Below are 20,430 nucleotides of genomic sequence, written 5' to 3'. Positions count from 1 at the left end.
TGTTCCTTTGCTGAGTCCTCCCCCTATAGAGCTGGCAGCAGGCACAGACTTGAGTCTCCATTTACCTGGCTAACACTGTTCACCCTACCTGGGTGATTCCCTGAGATCCTCACCCAACTTTCAGACCCACCCAAGCCGCTTGGCTCGAACTTCAGACTTTGCTAAAATCTCTCAAAGGTTTATAAATCTCAAACAAGCAGCATCTGGCCTCAGCATGCCCTTTACGTCTTGCCAAGCAGCCCAAGCCCAGTACTAGCAGCAGCCAGCCTTGGATAATAGCTTGGCCTCTCCTGGGCACCTCCAAACCCAGCACAAGTGGCAACTATCTGCATGAGCCACATGCTGGGTGGTCCCTGGCATGGCACAAGCAGTGGCTAGCTGTGGCCTGCACCTCCGGGGAGGCTCCTGGGCCAATGCACCCAGAGGACAGCTTCAGACCATATGAGAGCATCACCCAATCACCTCCACCAGCAGACTCATCTGGCACCGAGCCCTGCTGAAGCAAGTCCTGCTCCATGTAGTCGGCCCCTACACAAAAGCTCCTCTGCTATAGTCTTGGCCAATCCTCACAGCTGATTGGCCTGGGGGTCAATCCCTCCCATTGACAGAAATCAAGGCTCAACTACTAAACAGGAGGGTGTACATAGCCTATATATGGTGGGGGGTGGGGGAGTTGCACCTGGAGTGCTCAGCTCGGGTTACTACAGAGGCTGTGCCAGTGGGCCCTACAGGACATGTACTACATTAGGCCACTCTACAAAGCCTGGGACACATAGCAGCTCTACCTAATACAAACACAGGGAGGCAGCCAAAACAAGGAGAAAGCAACATGTCCCAAATGAAAGAACAGGAGGACAAAACTCCCCCCACCCAAAAAATTAAACAAAATGAAGACAAGCAATCTACCAGAGATACAAAGTTCAAAATACTGGTGACAGCCAGGCCAGTGTGTCTCAGTGGTTGAGTGTTGACCTATGAACCAGGAAGCCACGGTTTGATTCCAAGTCAGGGTACATGTCCGGGTTTGGGGCTGGTCCACAGTAAGGGCCATGCAGAAGGCAGCTGATCAATTATTCTCTCTCAACATTGACGTTTCTATCTCTCTCTCCCTCTTCCTTCCTCTCTGAAATCAATAAAAATATATTTAAAAAATATATATATTTTAAAGAATAATGCTTATAAGGATGCTCAAGGAACTTAGAAAAAGATAGATTAACTCAGTGAGAACTTCAACAAAGAGATAAAAACATAGAAATGGAGATAAAAAACATAAAAAAGGACAGAAATAAAGAGTACAATAACTGAAATGAAGAAACAGTAAAATGAATCAACAGTAGATTGTGAAGTAGATGATCAAAGCAGCAATTTGGAAAATAAGTAACAGAAAACACCCAATCAGAACAGCAAAAAGACAAAAGAATCCAAAAAATGAGGACCGTTTAAGGGGCCTCTGGAACAACATTAAGAGTACCAACAGGCCTAGCTGTTTTGGCTCAGTGGGTAGAGCATAGGCCTGCAGACTGAAGGGTACTGGGTTTGATTCCAGTCAAGGGCATATGTCCCGGTTGCGGGCTTGATCCCCAGTAGGGGGTGTGCAGGAGGCAGCCGATCAATGATTCTCTCTCATCGTTGATGTTTCTCTCTCTCTCTCTCTCCCCCCCCCTCCCATCCTCTCTGAAATCAATAAAAATATATTTTAAAAAAAAGAGTACCAACCTTCATGGGGGTGCCAAAAAAAGAAGAGAGCAAAAAATTGAAAGCCTATTTAAAAAAATGTCAGGAAACTTCCTAATTTGGTGAAGGAAATAGACACACAAGTCCAGGAAGCATAGAGTCCCAAATAAGATGAACCCAAAGAGGCCCACACCAAGATACATCAAGATAATTAAAATGCCAAAGGTTAAAGACAAAGAGAGAATCTTAAAGGCAGTTATTATCTACAATGGAGCTCCCATAAGACTATCAGCTGATTTCTCAACAGAAACTTTGCAGGTCAGAAGGGACTGGAACAAAATACGAAAGGCTACCAGTTAGATTCCCAGTTAGGGCACATACTTAGGTTGTGGATTCCATCCTGGGTCGGGATGTGTACAGGAGGCAACCAATCAATATTTCACTCTCACACTGATGTCTCTCTCTAAAGTCAAAGAAAAAAAAAAGTGGATGGACATGTATGAACATCGGAAGATATTCAGGATATGTCATTAGATTTAAAAATGGCAGGTAAGCCGAAACCGGTTTGGCTGAGTGGATAGAGCGTCGGCCTGCGGACAGAAAGGTCCCAGGTTCAATTCCGGTCAAGGGCATGTAACTGCGTTGCAGGCACATCCCCAGTAGGAGATGTGCAGGAGGCGGCTGATCGATGTTTCTCTTTCATCGATGTTTCTAACTCTCTATCTCTCTCCCTTCCTCTCTGTAAAAAATCAATAAAATATATTTAAAAAAAAAAGGCAGGTAAGAAAATAATGTGTATTTTATATACATACCCAATTGTATGTTAAAAGTAATTATCTAGCCCTAGCTGGTTTGGCTCAGTGGACAGAGCGTTGGCCTGTGGACTGAAGGGTCTCAGGTTCGATTCCAGTTATGGGCACATGCCTGGGTTTTGGACTTGATCCCCAGTAGGGGGCATGCGGAGGCAGTCAATCAATGATTCTATCTCATCAGAAATCAATAAAAAAATTAAAATAATAAAAGTAATTATCTAGCCCTGGCTGGTGGTTAGTGTCGGCCTGCACTGAAGGGTTGTGGGTTTGATTCCCAGTCAAGGGCACATACCTGGGTTGCAAGTTCGATCTCTGGCCCGAGTTGGGGCGCTTGTGGGAGGTAACCAATCACTGTGTCTCTCTCACATCACATTGATGTTTCTCTCTTGCTCTCTCTCTCTCTTTCTACCACCCCTCTCTTCCTCCTTTTCACTCTCTCTAAAAAGAAATCAATGGAAAAAATATCCTCGGGTAAGGATCAACAACAAAAAATAATAAAATAAAATTAATTATCTATGAAGTACAATTATGTGTGTTTAACTTGATATATTTATGCATTTCCATTTTTTTACAGTGCAAAAGTAGTACTTCTATAATTAAAAAAGGAATACAGTTTTTACATGACTTTAATATTCACACAGATTTTCCCATAGGGATAAAATATGCCACCTAACCAATTGGTGTTTCTGGCCCAGGTATTACTAGCTGGCATTCTATTTTCCAACCACCTCTCCTTGAGCACAAGCATCTCTCAGGAGGGTCCTGAGAAAGCAGTTATTGGTGCCCACTGTATGTCAGGCTCTCTTTCTCACTTCTCAGACATAAGCCATCTTTTAGGAAACTGAAAAGAGTTCCCTACCTTTACTATAATACTCTGAATTCTCTCACAGTGCCAGACAAAATATACAGACAATTGGCAACATACAGTTAGAGTTCTATTATAAACATGTCCATGCACTCATTCATCCAACAAACCCTTAGAGACAGCCTACTGTGGGCTGGGCCCAGCTCCAGGCACTGGAGATAGCATGGAGACCACTGGGCTCCAGCCCTTGCAACGCCAGGCCTCGGTCAGGGTGCAGGGGGAAGGAGTGTGTAGAGCTTCAGAGCTTGAGCCGTAGCCCTTTTCCCCAGGTGTCCTCTCAGGGCTGACGGACAGAACTTACGAAATGGACTCCAAAATAAGTACAACTTAATATCCAGGCAATTGACTCTGGAGTAACTTACCTCCAGTGAAAATAAAATTCAGAAATATTCCTACTTGTAATAACAGAATCACAGTATGGAGGTGCAATGGCTATATGTTCCCCCTTGTTAACCAACATTTATTGTCACAAAATGTTTTTACTATTTGAAAAATTGTGGGTGTTTGGGTGCTTTTTTGTTTGTTTTTTTACCTTTTTCTTGTGTATGCTGTGGTATAAAAGTTGGATCTTGCTCAGAAATATTTTCCTCATCTTCACTGTCCACCCCATGTGACAATGGAACCTTTTGCTACAAGAGACAAAGGAGCAAACATGTGATCAAATTTCCTCCCAGTAAACTCAAGTGGCTTATTCCATACTTTATTCAGTGCCACCTCCCTCCCTGAGAGACAAAAGGACTACACTTGAAAGGGTGGGACAAAACTTCGGATTCCTTAGGAAAAGCCCTGTGGCAAAAGCGATGACATTGGCACTACACTTAGGCCATCCAGAACTTCAAATCCCACCCATGCTATCTGGGCAACCTCTTCCTCCTTCCTTCCAGAGACCAACCCAGAACAAGGGGCTGCATCTGGCCTGCTGTGCGTAGCACCCAATACCATCCTACCCTGGCACTGTTACCGTGTTACCATCTCCACGTGAGACAAGTGCTGTCAAATTGCCCTGTGAGAACCCTCAGTCCGGCAACTGTTTGGGGTTGAGGTCAGTTACGTTCGCAGGCTTTGTGAGACCCCTGTAAATGTTTCCTCATGAAATGGAACCCTCTCCTCCACTGCCTGTGAGCATCTCCTATGCAGAATGTTCACAGCAGCACTATTCCTGAAAGTCCCAAACTGGAAACAACCAAATATCCATCATCAATAAAATGAGTAAGCAATTGGATGGTACAGTTGGACAATGGGAGATTATACAGCAATAGGAATGAACCAATCACTGCATGCACAATAACTGAAGACTCTAAAAAACCCCAAAGAATACATACTATGTGATCACATTCACAGAATTTTCAGAATAGGCAAAACTAATCTAAGGTTATTTTCTAGGATCTAATCTACTCTTGGAGTTTAGGGCAGTGCTTACCTCTGGGGGAAGTAGTGATCTTCTCTGTCACAAAGAGGGACTTCTGGGGTATTAATAATGTTTTGTATTTTTTAAATCTGGGTGGTGGATACTTTGTAAAAATTCACTGAGCTGTACACTTATGATTTATGTACCTTTTGTGTATATTTAATGCATTAATAAATAAACCAAAGGCCTGAATGGTATAGGTCAGTGGTTGAGCGTCGAACTATGAGCCAAGAGGTCATGGGGTCGATTCCCAGTCAAGGCACCTGCCCAGGTTGTGGGCTCAATCACCAGTGGGGGATATGCAGGAGATAGCCAATCAATGATTCTCTCTTGTCATTGATGGTTCTCTCTCTCTCTCTCCCCCTCTCACTTCCTCTCAGAAATCAATAAAAATAAATTTAAAAGAAAAAGAAATAAATAGACCAGAGAACTGTGATAATATTCAAAACAACATTCTAATTTAAAAGTTTTAATTTAGCCTGGCTGGCGTAGCTCAGTGGTTGAGCAAACTGGAGGTCACGGTTCGATTTCCAGTTGGGGCACATGCCTGAGTTGTGGGTTCGATCCCCAATGTGGGTATGCAGGAACGACAGCCCTTGCATCAAAGAGTTGCCAGTTCGATTCCCGGTCAGAGCACATATGGGAGGCAAGCAATCAATGTTTCTTTCTTTTTTTTAAATTTTTTTAAATTGATTTCAGAGAGGAAGGGAGAAGAGGAAGAGAGAGGTAGAAACATCAATGAGAGCGAATCATTGATCGGCTGTCTCCTGCACGCCTCACGCTGGGGATCGAGCCCACATCCAGGCATGTGCCCTTGACCAGAATTGAACCTGGGACTCTTCAGTCCACAGACCCGACGCTCTATCCACTGAGCCAAACTGGCTAAGGCCAATCGATGTTTCTCACATCAAAGTTTCTCTCTCTCTAAAAAAATTTAAAAAACCAATAAAAACATATCTTCAGGTGAGGATTAAAAACAAAAAATGAAAAAAAAAAAGATACAAACATCCAACTGACCAAAGAAGCTCCTGGGCAGAGGAGGACAGCAATAGCAGCAGCAGGGTTTCAAGGTGGACTTTTGCTTTATGTGCAATATCAGAAGTTTTTGTAATAAATGTGTACTCGTGTATTACCTTTGTGACAAAAAGAAAACTAAAAAGAAATTTAAATCGTGGGGACAGAAGGGACATTCCTAATCCTCAACAACAACAAGAAAAGAATGCCCTTGGCCTCTAGAAGTTTCTAGAAAAAACTAGTTTACCCTTCCATGAATAGTTCCTCTCTGCATCTCCATCCAAGCTTATGGCAACACTCAAATATGGGTTTGTTGACAGGTGGGTGGGTAAACAAATGTACAAATGAGTGACTATATAGCATTTTATGACAAGATGATCTGCAAATCCACAAACAATAGCAAGAATGCATGACAGAGATCTCCAATAACATCCTATTGCTGATTTCTATTTGAAAATGGTAACATGGCATTTAGGTGGTCTCTTCCCTTAAAACTAACTGAAATCAATCAGAAGAATAAAATAAATTAAAAATAAATTTAAAAAGCTTAGTCAATGGCCACAGTCTCAAAACACAAACTGGAGAAAACAGCTGCCAAATCTATGAAAACCTGGAATAGAAGGAGTATACCAAAAGCTGCTAGACTTCAAGCATGTAGAGATGCTCCAAAATTCACAAAGTGTTGCAGAGTTCTTCTGATGGGTGCAATGAGAACAAGGGCATGGACAGGCCCAGGAGAAGTAGTCCTTCCCGGGGAGGAGAAATTTAAGGGAGCCACTTGTGGAGAGCCTGCCTTTATTGTCCAGAATCCAGCCTGCATACTCCCACAGAAATTAAAGGCAGCACAGGCTGACATAAAGATCCCAAAGGATATCAAGAAAAGCGATAAAGCATCAGAAAGATATAAGAAGTAAACTGGCAGAAGTCAAAAAAAGAAAAAGAAAAAGGAAACCAATACAGAAGTAAAAGCTATAGTAAAAGTACTAAAACACAGTAACAAAGTGCTAAAAGAGATGCACAGAGTACACTAAAGGAAATCACATAAAGTGACAATGCAAAGAAAAACGAGGGACAGGTGATTACAGAAAATATAATGGACATGGAAACAAAGGGTAGCCAACAAATGCATAGCTAGTGTTCTCAAAGGAGAATAGAATGAATGGATGGTAAAAGTAATCAAAGACAAAACAGGGGAGAGAAATAGTCCCTGAAAATAAAAAAGGAAATGAGAATCTTTTTCTGCTAAATTAAATTATAAACTAAATTTCAGGAAAAAGGACAGAAAATAATAAATGCCACCATTAATTCTGGAGATGTACTGAACTTCAAAGGATAAAGAGTGAACTTACAAAGGTATCAGAAAGAAAGATCAAGTGACTTTAATGTGAAAAAGAAAGCAGGCTTAAGTCCTTCTCAGCCCTTTGCTGTTACCCTCAGCAGTCCTCTCAGAAAAGGCTAAATCCCCCACTATATGGTCTCACAGCACTTACCCTTCCTTCGTAACATTTACCATAATTGTAATTGGTTGCTATTTATTAGGTAACTATGGACTCCGCCTTATACTGCTTCTCCAGCACCTGGCACATACCTGGTACTCATTGGATGCTCAATAAATATTCGTTGAGTTATTTACCTGATCAAAGACAGTCTTCTCCACAATACAGTCCTGTAGAGGATGAAGAAACTGAGGTGCAGGGAGGTTATCTGACTTATCCAAGTTATACAACTGGGAAGTAGAGAAACTGGGAGTTGAACTCAGGTCTCTGAATGCCCATGGCACTGCTCTGTCCACTGGGCTCTAGCATCATGTGAACCGACCACAAGTTCAGGCACCCCACTTATTCCTTACTTTTGGGTGGCACCAATAAGAAAACTCCTGAAAACAAGATTTGCTTTGCATTTGTTAGGCCATTTCTGCGAAGGTGCACACATTCTATGAAGATAGTTGCCCAAACTACTCTGCAACAGAGAGAAGCATGAGGTATAGAGACTTATATCCAAAGTGCCTGCTTGGGTTGGTCTGTTCTTACTTTACTAGTTTTGACAACTCTTTATTTTAAAGGAAGTATGAATGATTCATAAAAAAGGATAAAATTATAACTTACCTCAGATTACAAAATGTCCATAGTAAATATAGGGAAGGAAATTTTACTTTTATTATTTAAGTTAAAATGTAACCCATAGGCACTATCTTCTTCAGAGCTGGTATTATCTAGTGATTAAACAGCAGTTTTACATACTCCACACACCCCTTTTTTTTTTTCAAAGATAGATATATATTTTTTTGTTTGTTTGTTAATCCTCACCCAAGGGTATTTTTTCACTGATTTTTAGAAAGAATAGAAGGGAAGGGGAGAGACTGAGAGAGAAACATCAGTGTGAAGGAGAGAGACATCGACTGGTTGCCTCCTACACAAGCCCCAACCAGGGCCTGGGTTCAAGCCTGCAACCAAGGCACGTGCCTTTGACTGGAATTGAACCCAGTACCCTTCAGTCCGCGGGCTGACTATCAGCTGAGACAAACCAGCTAGGGCCAAAGATATATATTTTAATCCTATAATAAACTTAAGAATATTTGGCCTGTTTTTTTAAAAATAACTTTATCTCTAAGAAATATTCTTAATAGGCACAAGGACTATAACACCAATTTTAATTAATAGGAAAAATTGGTCACCCTAGTCTGAATCCTGCCTCTGCAACTGGATGGTTGGTTGGCAAGTCATTTGTCCTGTTTCTTCACACACTTACCCCCAAGGGTGTGAAGTAAATGAAATGGTACATGTAGCCTGGCTGGTGTTGCTCAGTGGTTAAGCATCAACCCATGCACCAATAGGTCGTTAGTTTGATTCCCGGTCAGCGCATATGCCCAGGTTGTGGGCTCCATCCCCAGTAGGGAGCGTGCAGAAGGCAGCTGATCAGTGATTCTCCCTTTTTCTCTCTCTGAAAATCAATTTTAAAAAGATATTTAAAATGGTACATGGAAGCTGCCTAGCATATATTAATGCTAAGAAAAGGTCAATGCATCTTCCTCCGCTACTGTCTACCAGCCCCCAAGGAAAAAAAAGAAACTAATCGTGAGACTATGGGAAATTGAAATCCCTTTCCAGTTTAAGGACCTTTCATTCATCCCATCTGCCAGGACAATGTAAAGGTTAGCATGAAACCTCTCAATTGCAATCAGCAGGGGGCATGCAGGAGGCAGACAATCAATGATTCCCTCTCATCATTGATGTTTCTATCTCTTTCTCCCTCGCCCTTCCTCTCTGAAATCAAAAAAATATGTATTTTAAAAAATGTGATTCAATATAGTTGAGGGTAATCAATCCTATCTAATAAAAGAGAAACATGGTAATTAGCGTACGACCGCTACCCTTCCCATTGGCTAATCAGGGCAATATGCAAATTAACTGCCAGCCAAGATGGTGGCCGGCAGCCAGGCAGCTTGAAACTAACATGAGGGTTGCTTGCTTCAGTGATGGAGGACTCCAACGTTCCCCGCCTGCCGCTGCAGGCCTCTGAGCTGCAACTCTAAGCAACTATGTAATAAATATAGAAGCTAAACAAAACCCCAGAAACCTGCTTTAGTCCACCGGGCTTCAGCCAGCAGGATCGCAACATTGTAAGCAAAGGCTAGAAACCTACTTTCAGCAGCGGAGGCCTAAGAGCTGGAGCCAAGCCTCAAAGCTAAAGCTGGCCCAGAATAAAAAAAAAGAAGAAAAAAAAGGAGCGGTTGGGAGCTTCAGTCACCCACAGCCTGAAAACAGCCCTCAGCCCCTCACCCAGACTGGCCAGGCACCCCAGTGGGGACCCCCACCCTGAAGGGTGTGTGACCAGCTGCAAACAGCCATCATCCCCTCACCCAGGCTGGCCAGGCACCCCAGTGGGGACCCCCACCCTGAAGGATGTGTGACCAGCTGCAAACAGCCATCATCCCCTCACCCAGGCTGGCCAGGCACCCCAGTGGGGACCCCCACCCTGATCCAGGACACCCTTCAGGGCAAACCAGCCGGCACCCACCCGTGCACCAGGCCTCTACCCTATATAGTAAAAGGGTAATATGCCTCCCGGCACCGGGATCAGCGGAGCCGAGAGGCCTCCAGGCACAGGGATCAGCGTGACAGGGGGCAGCGCCCAAACCCCCTGATCGCCCTGCGGCTGTGTGTGACAGGGGGCGGGGCCACAACCTCCCTATCCGCCCTGCTCTGTTCGTGACAGGGGAAGGCGCCCCAACCCCCTGATCAGCCCTGCTCTGTGCCTGATACGGGGGAGCTCCCCAACCCCCTGATCACCCTGCGGCTCTGTGTGTGACAGGGTGAGGTGCCCCAACCCCCTGATCGGCCCTGCTCTGTGTGTGACAGGGTGCGGAGCCCCAACCCCCGCCCCCCTACGGGCCCTGCTCTGTGTGTGACGGGGTAGAGCCATAACCTCCCCATCGGCCCTGCCCTGAGTGTGAGAGTGGCGGCGCTCCAACCCCCTGATCGGCCCTGCTGTGTGGGTGATAGAGGGCCCCTCCCCGCACGGGCCCTGCTCTTTGCGTGATAGGGTACAGAGCCCCAACCCCTCTAATGGGCCCTGCTCTGTGAGTGACAGGGGGCAGTGCCCCAACCCCCTGATTGGCCCTGCTCTGTGGGTGACAGGGGGTGGCGCCGCAACCTCCCCATTGACCCTGCCTTGAGTGTGACAGGGGACGGTGCCCCAACCCCCCAATCAGCCCTACCCTGAGTGTGACTGAGGGTGGCATCACAACCTCCCGATCGCCCTGCTCTGTGCATAACAGGGGGCAGCGCCCCAATTCCCCAATCGGCCCTGCTCTGAGCCCTACCAGGGGCTGCACCTAGGGATTGGGCCTGCCCTCTGCCACCCGGGAGCAGGCCTAAGCCAGCAGGTCGTTATCTCCTGAGGGGTCCCAGACTGCGAGAGGGCACAGGCCGGACTGAGGCACCCCTCTCCCCGCCCCGAGTGCACAAATTTTTGTGCACCGGGCCTCTAGTATAATATAATCAGTATGAATATACTTTGAACCTGCTAGTCTTCATGTGCAGTCACCACGCTAACACATGTTATAATGATGGTGAAAAAAGAGAAAGGAAAAAGGAAATTACAGTGCTGTCTTTTGCTATTAAAGAAATGGCACTAACTGGTTTTCAAAACCTAGGAGCACAGATTGTAAACCAGACCAGTCGGGCAGTGGCTCCTTCAACCTCTCAGTACCTCGGTTTTCACCTGTGATAGGTTCAAAAACGGAATCTACCTCACCAAGACACTGGGAGGTAAATACATGTAAAAGCCTGAAATAGAGACTCACAGTAACCACTCAAACAGTACCAGCTGCTATGGAAATAAATGGTGATACTCCTTTTGCCAGGCATGACTTAGAAGAAAGGTTGCAACTATGCATACTGATATTGGAAAAGTGATAGAAAAGTTAGCTTTTGGGGTCTAAGAAATGAACAGGATTACTCAGCATCAGAAGAAAATCTACACTGAAAATGTTGATGTTTGTCTTTGAAAGGTAAAGGAAAAATTTTAAATTTTAGCCTAACCAGATAGAAAACGAGACTGGACACATTAAAAAAATAAGCCCCAGAACAAAAGCCATCAAAGGTAGAAGAGTGAAAAGAAAGTCCTTACACATACACAATTTACTATAAGTTAATGTCAAGGTGCAGTGGAAATTCTGGAATGTGACAAATACCTGATTTCTGTGTGGCATGGTATACACAGCATCGCCAATTCTTCCCTCTTCCTTATGAGCACTGACTTCTGAGGACTCCTTGTTGCTAGATGACAGGTGCGAGTCAGTGTCCTCTTCCTCCCCATAGCCCAGCATTTCGAAGGATGGCAAAGAACTTCTTCCTGTCTCACTCTGCCAATTTGGTCTGTATTACATTAAAGCAGCCACTTACTTCACACTGGTACATGTACGTGTATTAAATGCACTGCCTCTGAGCCTCCACCATAAAACTACTTTTACAAAATACATAGACTCTAAAGGATTAAGTCATCCCCTATCCCATCTCTCTACACACTTTTTATAAAATATGTTTTTATTGATTTTTAGAGAGAGGAAGGGAGAGAAAGAGATCAAAACATTGATGAGGGAGAAACATCATCGTTGACTGGCTGCCTCTTGGCCACCCCCTGCTTGGGATTAAGCCTGCAACCTGGGCATGGACCCTGACTGGGAATCCAACAGGTGACCATGGGTGCATGGGTCAACGCTCAACCACTGAGCCACACCAGCAGGCTCTCTGCACACGCTTAAAATTTCTTTCTAGCCGGAACCGGTTTGGCTCAGTGGATAGAGTGTCGGCCTGCGGACTGAAGGGTCCCGGGTTCGATTCCGGTCAAGGGCATGTACCTGGGTTGTGGGCACTTCCCCAGTGGGGGATGTGCAGGAGGCAGCTGATCGATGTTTCTCTCTCATCGATGTTTCTAACTCTATCTCTCTCTCTCTTCCTCTCTGTAAAAAATCAATAAAATATATTTTTTTAAAAAAATTTCTTTCTAGTTTTTTACCTAGATTCTTATACTTATCACTGCATACAATACAATCTGCTTCACTGTTAACAAGTTTTTAAAGTCAAAACGTTATAAGGTAAAGACTCAAGTAGTTACACCAGTTTAGTCAGCCATTTCCCTTAACTGGTTTCTCCCTCCCAATTTTCACTGCTATAAATAACCCTGTAATGGACATCCATGTGCAAATAATCTCTTCTGTTTTTAGGATTAATCCTATAAAATAAACCAGATGGCAAACTGCTGAGTCCATGGTATAAACATTTTGTGGGTCTGCATGCATACCACACAAAATTATTTCACAAATCATTTCTCCACCCTGTGCCTACGTTGGTAATAATATTCTAAAACTTGCCAAAAGAAATTAAATCTCACAATATAAATTTGCATCGTACCGAGACTGGATATTTTTCCATATATCTGTGTGCAAGTCTTAATTCCTCTGTTCATGAATTGTCTGTTCGTGTCCTTTCTCCATTTATCTATTTTGCTTCTAATATGTCAATTCTAATTTGAAATTAACTTTCTTTTCTTCTAAAATTAAAAGCCTGACTTTGTATTTATTACAAATATTTTTCCTATTCTATTAATTTTTTTTAACATACAGATGATTTTTTAAAACTTTCTTTTAACCATCTAGATTCTTAGTGTAGGAGTAAATAGCAGTTTTGATAAGACTGGATATAAGCTTTAATAGTCTTATTTATGTATATATACAAATCAATACTTTCATTCAATAGAAATTTGTTTTGATATATGAATTAGGCAAAGCTGATTTTTCCAATAAAATTGCTAATCCATATACTGTTGAATCCTTTCCTTCCCTTTTAATCTGTGCAGCTGCCTTTACTAGAGATTCAATATGCTTGCCAACACTAGGTTCACGTCAGGTGTTCATGAACACCTCTATCACTGAACCTGTCCTCCTCTATTTTAACTACTTCAACTACAGGTTTTAAAATATAACGGGGCCAGTATGACTCAGCACGCAGATTGTTGGCCCATGTACCACAGGGTCACGGGTCTGATTCCCAGTCAAGGGCACATACCTGGGTTGCAGGTTCCATCCCCGATCCCCACCCCAGTCAGGATGTCTGCAATAGGCAACCAATCGATGTGTCTCTTTCATATCAATGTTTCTCTCTCTCTCTTCCCTGCTCCCTCCCTCCCTTCTATTCTCTCTAAAAATCAATAGAAAAAATATCCTTGGGTGAGGATTAACAAAAAAATATATAATGGGGCTAATGCAGCCTACCCCCAGTGTCAATATTCTTCCTTTCCAAATTTCTTCTGATGGTCTTAGCTGCTTATTCTTTCCAATACATTTTAGAATCTTGTCCTCATATTTAGCTCTTATTCAGCCAAAGTATAATTGCTACCAGGAGAAAAATAGACTATATTCAAATATCTAAAAATGGAGTCAAGATTAAAATGTAAAAACCAAAAATATAAACATGTCCTAGGAGGAAATACATGAGCATATATATAATGCTGTATATAATAGGGAAGTTCTTTCTAAATTTGACAATAATGACAGAAGATACAAAGAAAAGGCTGATACATCTTACTACATGAAACATACCGAATATTTGGCATATAAAAATATAAACAAAAACAAAATTGAATAAGCATGACAGATAAAAGGCGAATCTGGTCATGTATCCCCCACTGCCATCCCACAAGCCCTTAAAGCCCTCAGTGCTTCCTGCTTCTAGGGGAGATACCAAACCTCAGAACAGAACACTGCGCCCCTGCCCACTCCTTCAGGCCCACTGCAGATGACGCCCCACCTCACTCAAGTTCTCCCAGCCACAAACATCTTCCTTCTGTTGCTCACATGTGTCATGCTCCTCCTTTCTCTGTCTAGGAAGCTCATCCCAGCCCCACACTGACCATCCCCCCCGACCCTCAAGCCATTCCCACTTGATTCTTTTATATTCCTCTGTGCTCTCCTCAACACTCTCTTCTGCAGGAAGAAACCTTCCTGACCCCCTAGGTCAGTGGTCGGCAAACTGCGGCTCGCGAGCCACATGCGGCCCTTTGGCCCCTTGAGTATGGCTCTTCCACAAAATACCGACTTCTGCGCATGGGCCACGAAATTTCAATCGCCCACACGTGGTATTTTGTGGAAGAGCCATACTCAAGGGGCCAAAGAGCCGCATGTGGCTCGCGAGCCGCAGTTTGCCGACCACTGCCCTAGGCCTATGTTAGCATTAACCCAGCTCAAGCAATGGAGGAGATGACATTAAAGAAGAAAAGTTATAGTACAGATGCCAACAAAGGTCAAATCAGTATGAGTGTTCAGAGGGGAGATACCTGAGAAGTAGTGAGTGACAACTCTCACCATCTAGGCTGTGGCACAGAGAATCCTACAACGGTCTAAAAGCAGCACTAAATTCACTGGCTTTGTGTTGCCATGAAAACCACCAGTGCATTCACAAGCCATAATTTAACAAGCTCCACTCTAAGAAAACTCCGATGCAACTCAAGAACAATTAATGTCCCAGAACAGTGTTCCTTTGACACTGGGGATGAAAACCTCACTAATGCCCGGCCAGTGTGGCTCAGTGGTTGAAAACTGACCTATGAACCAGGAGGTCACGGCTCAATTCTGGGTCAGGGCATATGCCTGAGTTGTGGGCTCGATCGCCAGTATGGGGGGTGCAGGAGGCAGCCAATCAGTGATTCTCATCATTGATGTTTTTATCTCTCTCTTCCCCTTCCTGACTCTGAAATCAATAAAAATATATTTTAAAAAAGAACAAAACAAAAAACCTCACTACTAAGCTCTAATCATAATCACACACACACACACACACACACACACACACACGCTCCTCCTCTGCTCCTAGAGCAGTGGTTCTCAACCTTCCTAATGCCGCCACCCTTTAATACAGTTCCTCATGTTGTGGTGACCCCCAATTTCATTGTTACAAATTGAACATAATTAAAGCATAGTGATTAATCACAAAAACAATATGTAATTACATATGTGTTTTCCGATGGTCTTAGGCGACCCCTGTGAAAGGGTCGTTCGACCCCCAAAGGGCTCGCAACCCACAGGTTGAGAACCGCTGTCCTAGAGGAAGCAGAATCAGAGATATGGTCCTTACTGATGCCTCAGCTCTGAGGTGGTGGCATAGGGCGTGATGAAACTGTCATTTTCAAGGTGAGTCACGTCACTCTCAGACTGGGATATCCGTTGTGGCTGAGGAAGGGCAACAGTCCGGCCAGTCAATGTTGTTGCTAGAATGACTGCAGCCAGAGCAGACCTATGGACAAGAGCATCCCAGTGAGATGGTGAACAAAAAGTTAAACAACAGGATACATAAATTAATCAAAACATACCATCTGTTCTACAATGTTTAGTGCATATCTACTGACCACAGGCCTGCAGTCTGTTATGTGCCTTCAAACAATCTTAATTCATTCTCACATCAACTATATGAAGAGATATTATTGTCACCTCCATTTTTCATGTAAATTAAATGACTTGCCCAAGATTTCTAAGCTAATAGGAGATGAAACTAGATCTCTAATCCAGGGAGTCTATATTCAAATAGTTTTTATATTAAAATAAAAGATCAGGCCCTAGCCGGTTTGGCTCACTGGATAGAGTGTCAGCCTGGGGACTGAAGAGTCCCGGGTTCGATTCTGGTCAAGGGCATGTACCTGGGTTGCGGGCACATCCCCAGTAGGGGATGTGCAGGAGGCAGCTGATCAGTGTTTCTCCCTCATCGATGTTTCTAATTCTCTATCCCTCTCCCTTCCTCTCTGTAAAAAATCAATAAAATATATTTTTTAAAAAAAGATAAACAACTGTCTAAAGCAAAAATAGTAATATATTATGCAGTTTATAATAGATAAAATATATGACAACAGTTACACAATGGATGGGAAGGAGGCAATCGAAGTAAATAGCAAAAGACTCTTACACTATTATTACTACACATGAAGTGGAATAATATCAAAGATTAATTTAAATGTTATTTTTTAAAAATAAAAAGATCTAGAAGTATGCTAAGTTTGCTAAAGCCATGTTGTTTATTTGGGGTTTATAAAGATTACAATCTGGGAAGATATTTCTGTAAATCACAGAAACTATAGAAGTTTTCTAATGAGTCTATAGCATGCTTGGCAGGATATGACCTGTTCTTTTGCTTTCCTGCTTTATAATGGGATGTAAAGCTAACCTTCTCATTATTGCTGCTGCTATCTAAACATTTAAGTTCTAATAACACTACTTAATGGAGCTGGACAGACCTTCAAGTGCATCGCAGCGATGCCACTGCTTGCCAGCTGTGAGACTTCAGGCAAATAGAGATGCCAACAGGACCTCTCTCATAGGGTCATGAGAGGGTGAAAAGAAATACTTCTAGAGCACTTACTAGATTCCTTGACACAGAGTAAGTACTAATAAATGGCTATTCTTATTATCAAGATTATACTAAAGGAGAAAACAAACACTAAAAATATTTGTGTTTTTTAATCAGGAGGCATCCAATATTCTAGTTTCCAAGAACACTGGAAGGTATCACCCTGGAATGAAATTTGTTCTCATTGTTAATAGTCAAGTCATGCATCCAGGTACCTACTGGATAAAAAACAGTCTAAAATTCTCCTATATTTACAATCTTGGAGAGCACAGCAGGGGCCTTAGCTTCGATGATGTATAAAACATAGTCATTAACGGATGTGCTAGGAGCACTGGAGGACGTGGGAATCCCAGGCCCTGGGAAGTGAACCCGCTTCTCATTCCCTCCCACAGAGCAGTTCTGCTGAAAGGCCGACTTACGTTTAAAGAGAAAATTATGTCCACAATTAAAATTCCTTTTAACATGCCATCAACTGAAATATTTGGGCTTTACTATTTTGAAAAATACTAACTGCATTCAGTTACAAAATGTGCGGAGTCCACCCCTGAAAGAGATAGGCCATTATCTCACAGAGAAATCATATTAAATTATGGAACCATGATAAATATTTCAAAGGACATGATTCTAATCACCCTACTTGTAATCTTGCCAGTTGGATCAGTTCTAGGACCCACCACTTGGCAACTGAGCACAAGGGTGACCTCAGTGCCTGCTCACCTGAGACTCACCTCGGTCTCTCTGGAGAGGGGTTGGGGCTGCGGGGAGGAGGTGTGCGGGGCACGGCTGGCTTCGGTGCAATGCTGGCTGCAGGTAGAAGGCCATGGATGATGTGTTTCTGCACAAATAAAACCCAGAACAGGTCACTGGTGTAGAGAATCACCTGGGTCCTGCCACCACCCCTCCCTAGGCCTGAGAAGGGACACTGGCAGTTCAGGGATCTAGCCCCACCAGGAGGCCCACTCCTCCCCTTGCTCATCTGGCCCGGCAAGCATGCCCACCCAGGGAGCACCATTACAGCTGCCTATAGTGGGGCCGTCTCACCTTTCCTCCTCAGAGCAGCTTTCCTGACCCCCAGGGGAGCCCCGAAGCACCTCGACTTGTCGTATAGCACTGCCTCCGGTGACCCTAGGGCCCGTGGTCGGCAAACTGCGGCTCGAAAGCCACATGCGGCTCTTTGGCCCCTTGGTGTGGCTCTTCCTAAGTCTTAGGAGTACCCTAATTAAGTTAATAACAATGTACCTACCTATATAGTTTACGTTTAAAAAATTTGGCTCTCAAAAGAAATTTCAGTCCTTGTACTGTTGATATTTGGCTCTGTTGACTAATGAGTTTGCCGACCACTGCCTAGGCCCTCACTTACCAACCCCCTACAGAACAGAAGCTTCCTGGGAGCAGGCAACCGTCTTGTCTTCATCAACCCTGAACTTTAGCACTTAGCACTTTGTTCTACACCTGTAGATTTTAGGTAGTTTTGATGATGCAGAATAACAAAAACTAGTTCATAACACAAATTGAAAGTAGGGGAATCTGCTATAGGCAACTGGGAGTCTCTCAGAAGTTTCTGAGAATAGCCCAATCATATTCTGTGCACCAGCCATTCATTCACACCTACTAGGAGCAAAACACCATGACAGCAATTAATAAACCTTGTCGACATCCTCAAGGAGGGAGAGTACAGAGGAAAACATGCAAAAACTTATCATACAACAGGGAATTATGGAATGTGACAGGGGAAAGATAAGAAAAAGTGCTGAGGTGACCCAGGGAGGGAAGGGGGACTCTTGGAGAAAACCACAGAGAAATTTAGACTAGATCTTCAAAGATGGCCACTGCTCTCACATTTGGGAAATACGAAGGAAAGCCTTCTAGGAAGAGGGAACAGCATGAACAAAGGAATGAAGCAAGACATCAGTGGCAGTGCTCTGGAAATAACAAGTATCCAGTTTGCGGGATTATAGCAATATAGAGGCACCTGAGAGGGAGAGGCTAGAACAATGGGTTGGGAATAAGCATGGGGACTGTTTCCACTGAAGAGTTTTGAAACAAGACTAAGGTGATCCTGTGGCCTAGTGAGGAGCACCCACTGAAAATGGCCCTGGAAAGATTAATGAAGCAGCGGTAGGCATAAGGTATGGGAGAGAAGAGAGGCACAACCAAGGGGAACAGCCAGGGTTGGGGGCATCCTTCAGGAGGGATGGACAGACCTCCCAAATGTCTCCTGCAGCAGCCCTTCAACCTCCTAGTTTCACGTGCATGCCAACCCCAAGAACAGGCATTCCAGAGCAGTGTCTGCTGTATTCCTCTATTCTGTTTACCTCACTGTGGAGCACCTACCATCCCGTACTGGTCACACAATTTGACAGTTTAATATTTGCCTCCTCCCCGACTCCCCATCCTCTTTCCCCACCCCAAGGAGATGCTCAAGGAGGGAAAAAAAAAAAAGGTTTTTTGTTTTTTTTTAAATATATATTTTATTGATTTTTTACAGAGAGGAAGGGAGAGGATAGAGAGTCAGAAACATCAATGAAAGAGAAACATCAATCAGCTGCCTCCTGCACACCTCCCACTAGGGATGTGCCCGCAACCCAGGTACATGCCCTTGACTGGAATCGAACCTGGGACCCTTCAGTCCGCAGGCCGACGCTCTATCCACTGAGCCAAACCGGTTTCGGCAAAAAAAAAAAAAAAAAAAAAAGGTTTTCTTCACCTTTGAATCCCTAGGGGCTCACATCCAGTATATCCTCCAAAAAGGCCTCATGAGTTTTGCTTTTTTTTTTTTTAATAGAGTGAATCTCTCATAATATGCTAAACATTTCTCACTGTACCACTATAATCATTTCCAGCTGTGGTCCTCCTACCTCAGCCTCTAAAACACAGGATGAACCCATCTCAACCCACCAGGAAAATCCTCATGGGCAGCCGCCCTCTCCTGATGACAGGTAAAGGGTCTAGTGTGGCTGCTAAGCTGCTATCTGTTGGTTCCTACCAATGAACACCAATGAACCCAGATTCATTTCTTGCTGCCCCCCTCCTCTTCTCTACACATATTCTCTACGATGAATTACTTAAGGGTTTGTCTATCCTTTGGACGGTGTGGCCATAGGCTGTCAATTAATTGTGGGTGTCTGACCCAGAGCAGGAACTCAATAATGCCACGCTGAGTAAGCAAAATTGCAATGCAAAAATGTGCCTCAAGTACGTCCTCCCTGCTTCTCAGCCTGTCCGAAATGCTCGCTGCAGGTGCGGGGCCGCGAACAGGTAGCCAAGTCGGACATGTTTGCTAGCCTCGATTTAAAACGGAGTTCAGGAATGCCCTTACCAAAATGCCTAAAGTATTACGTTTATGGAGAACTGGATATAAGTAGGTCTGGAGTTTCGCCAGGCAAGCGGCGAAAGAGACAGCAGCACGGGAGTTGGGGGTGTATACAGGAGTGATTATAATGATAGACTATGGAATTAGAAACTAGGGCTGGAAATGAGGACAGTGGGAACACTGGTAAGATCAATAGATTGGTTGTGCGGGATGGGGGTGGGAGGTTTGTGTTAACGGATTGTTGGAGTCAGGTTACTAGAGCAAGTACGTAGCAAAAAAGGGCAAAGAAATAGCGAGGAGCTGCTGCATCAGCTCAGGTAGATGCAGCTGGACAGGCCGGGGCGGGAACAGCTGCCGGATGTATTTGGTGGGTAGACTCTAAAGAACTTCTGACAGGGTGTCCGTGGTGGGTGGCGGGGAGGAATCAGGAATGGCTCCCCAGGGGGACA

General features: G+C 44.0%; 1 protein-coding gene across 3 annotated transcripts in view; it reads right to left on the bottom strand.

Annotated features, from left to right (window-relative positions):
• CEP89 (centrosomal protein 89) overlaps positions 1-20,430 on the bottom strand; it is a 77,649-nt gene that overhangs the window by 56,814 nt on the left and 405 nt on the right. For all 3 annotated transcript variants that reach the window (XR_009448849.1, XM_059667017.1, XM_059667018.1), the window contains exons 2-5: positions 17,397-17,503; positions 15,406-15,564; positions 11,469-11,652; positions 3,884-3,980 (exon numbers count right to left, since the gene is read on the bottom strand). Coding sequence is in view for 2 of the 3 variants with exons in the window: in XM_059667017.1 (XP_059523000.1) it covers positions 3,884-3,980; positions 11,469-11,652; positions 15,406-15,564; positions 17,397-17,503 (547 nt within the window). In the remaining variant the exon portion in view is untranslated. The remainder of the gene's footprint in view (positions 1-3,883; positions 3,981-11,468; positions 11,653-15,405; positions 15,565-17,396; positions 17,504-20,430) is intronic.

This window comes from Myotis daubentonii, chromosome 15 (genome assembly GCF_963259705.1).
Source record: "Myotis daubentonii chromosome 15, mMyoDau2.1, whole genome shotgun sequence".
NCBI lineage: Eukaryota > Metazoa > Chordata > Mammalia > Chiroptera > Vespertilionidae > Myotis > Myotis daubentonii.
This window is presented reverse-complemented; position numbering and strand designations above follow the sequence as displayed.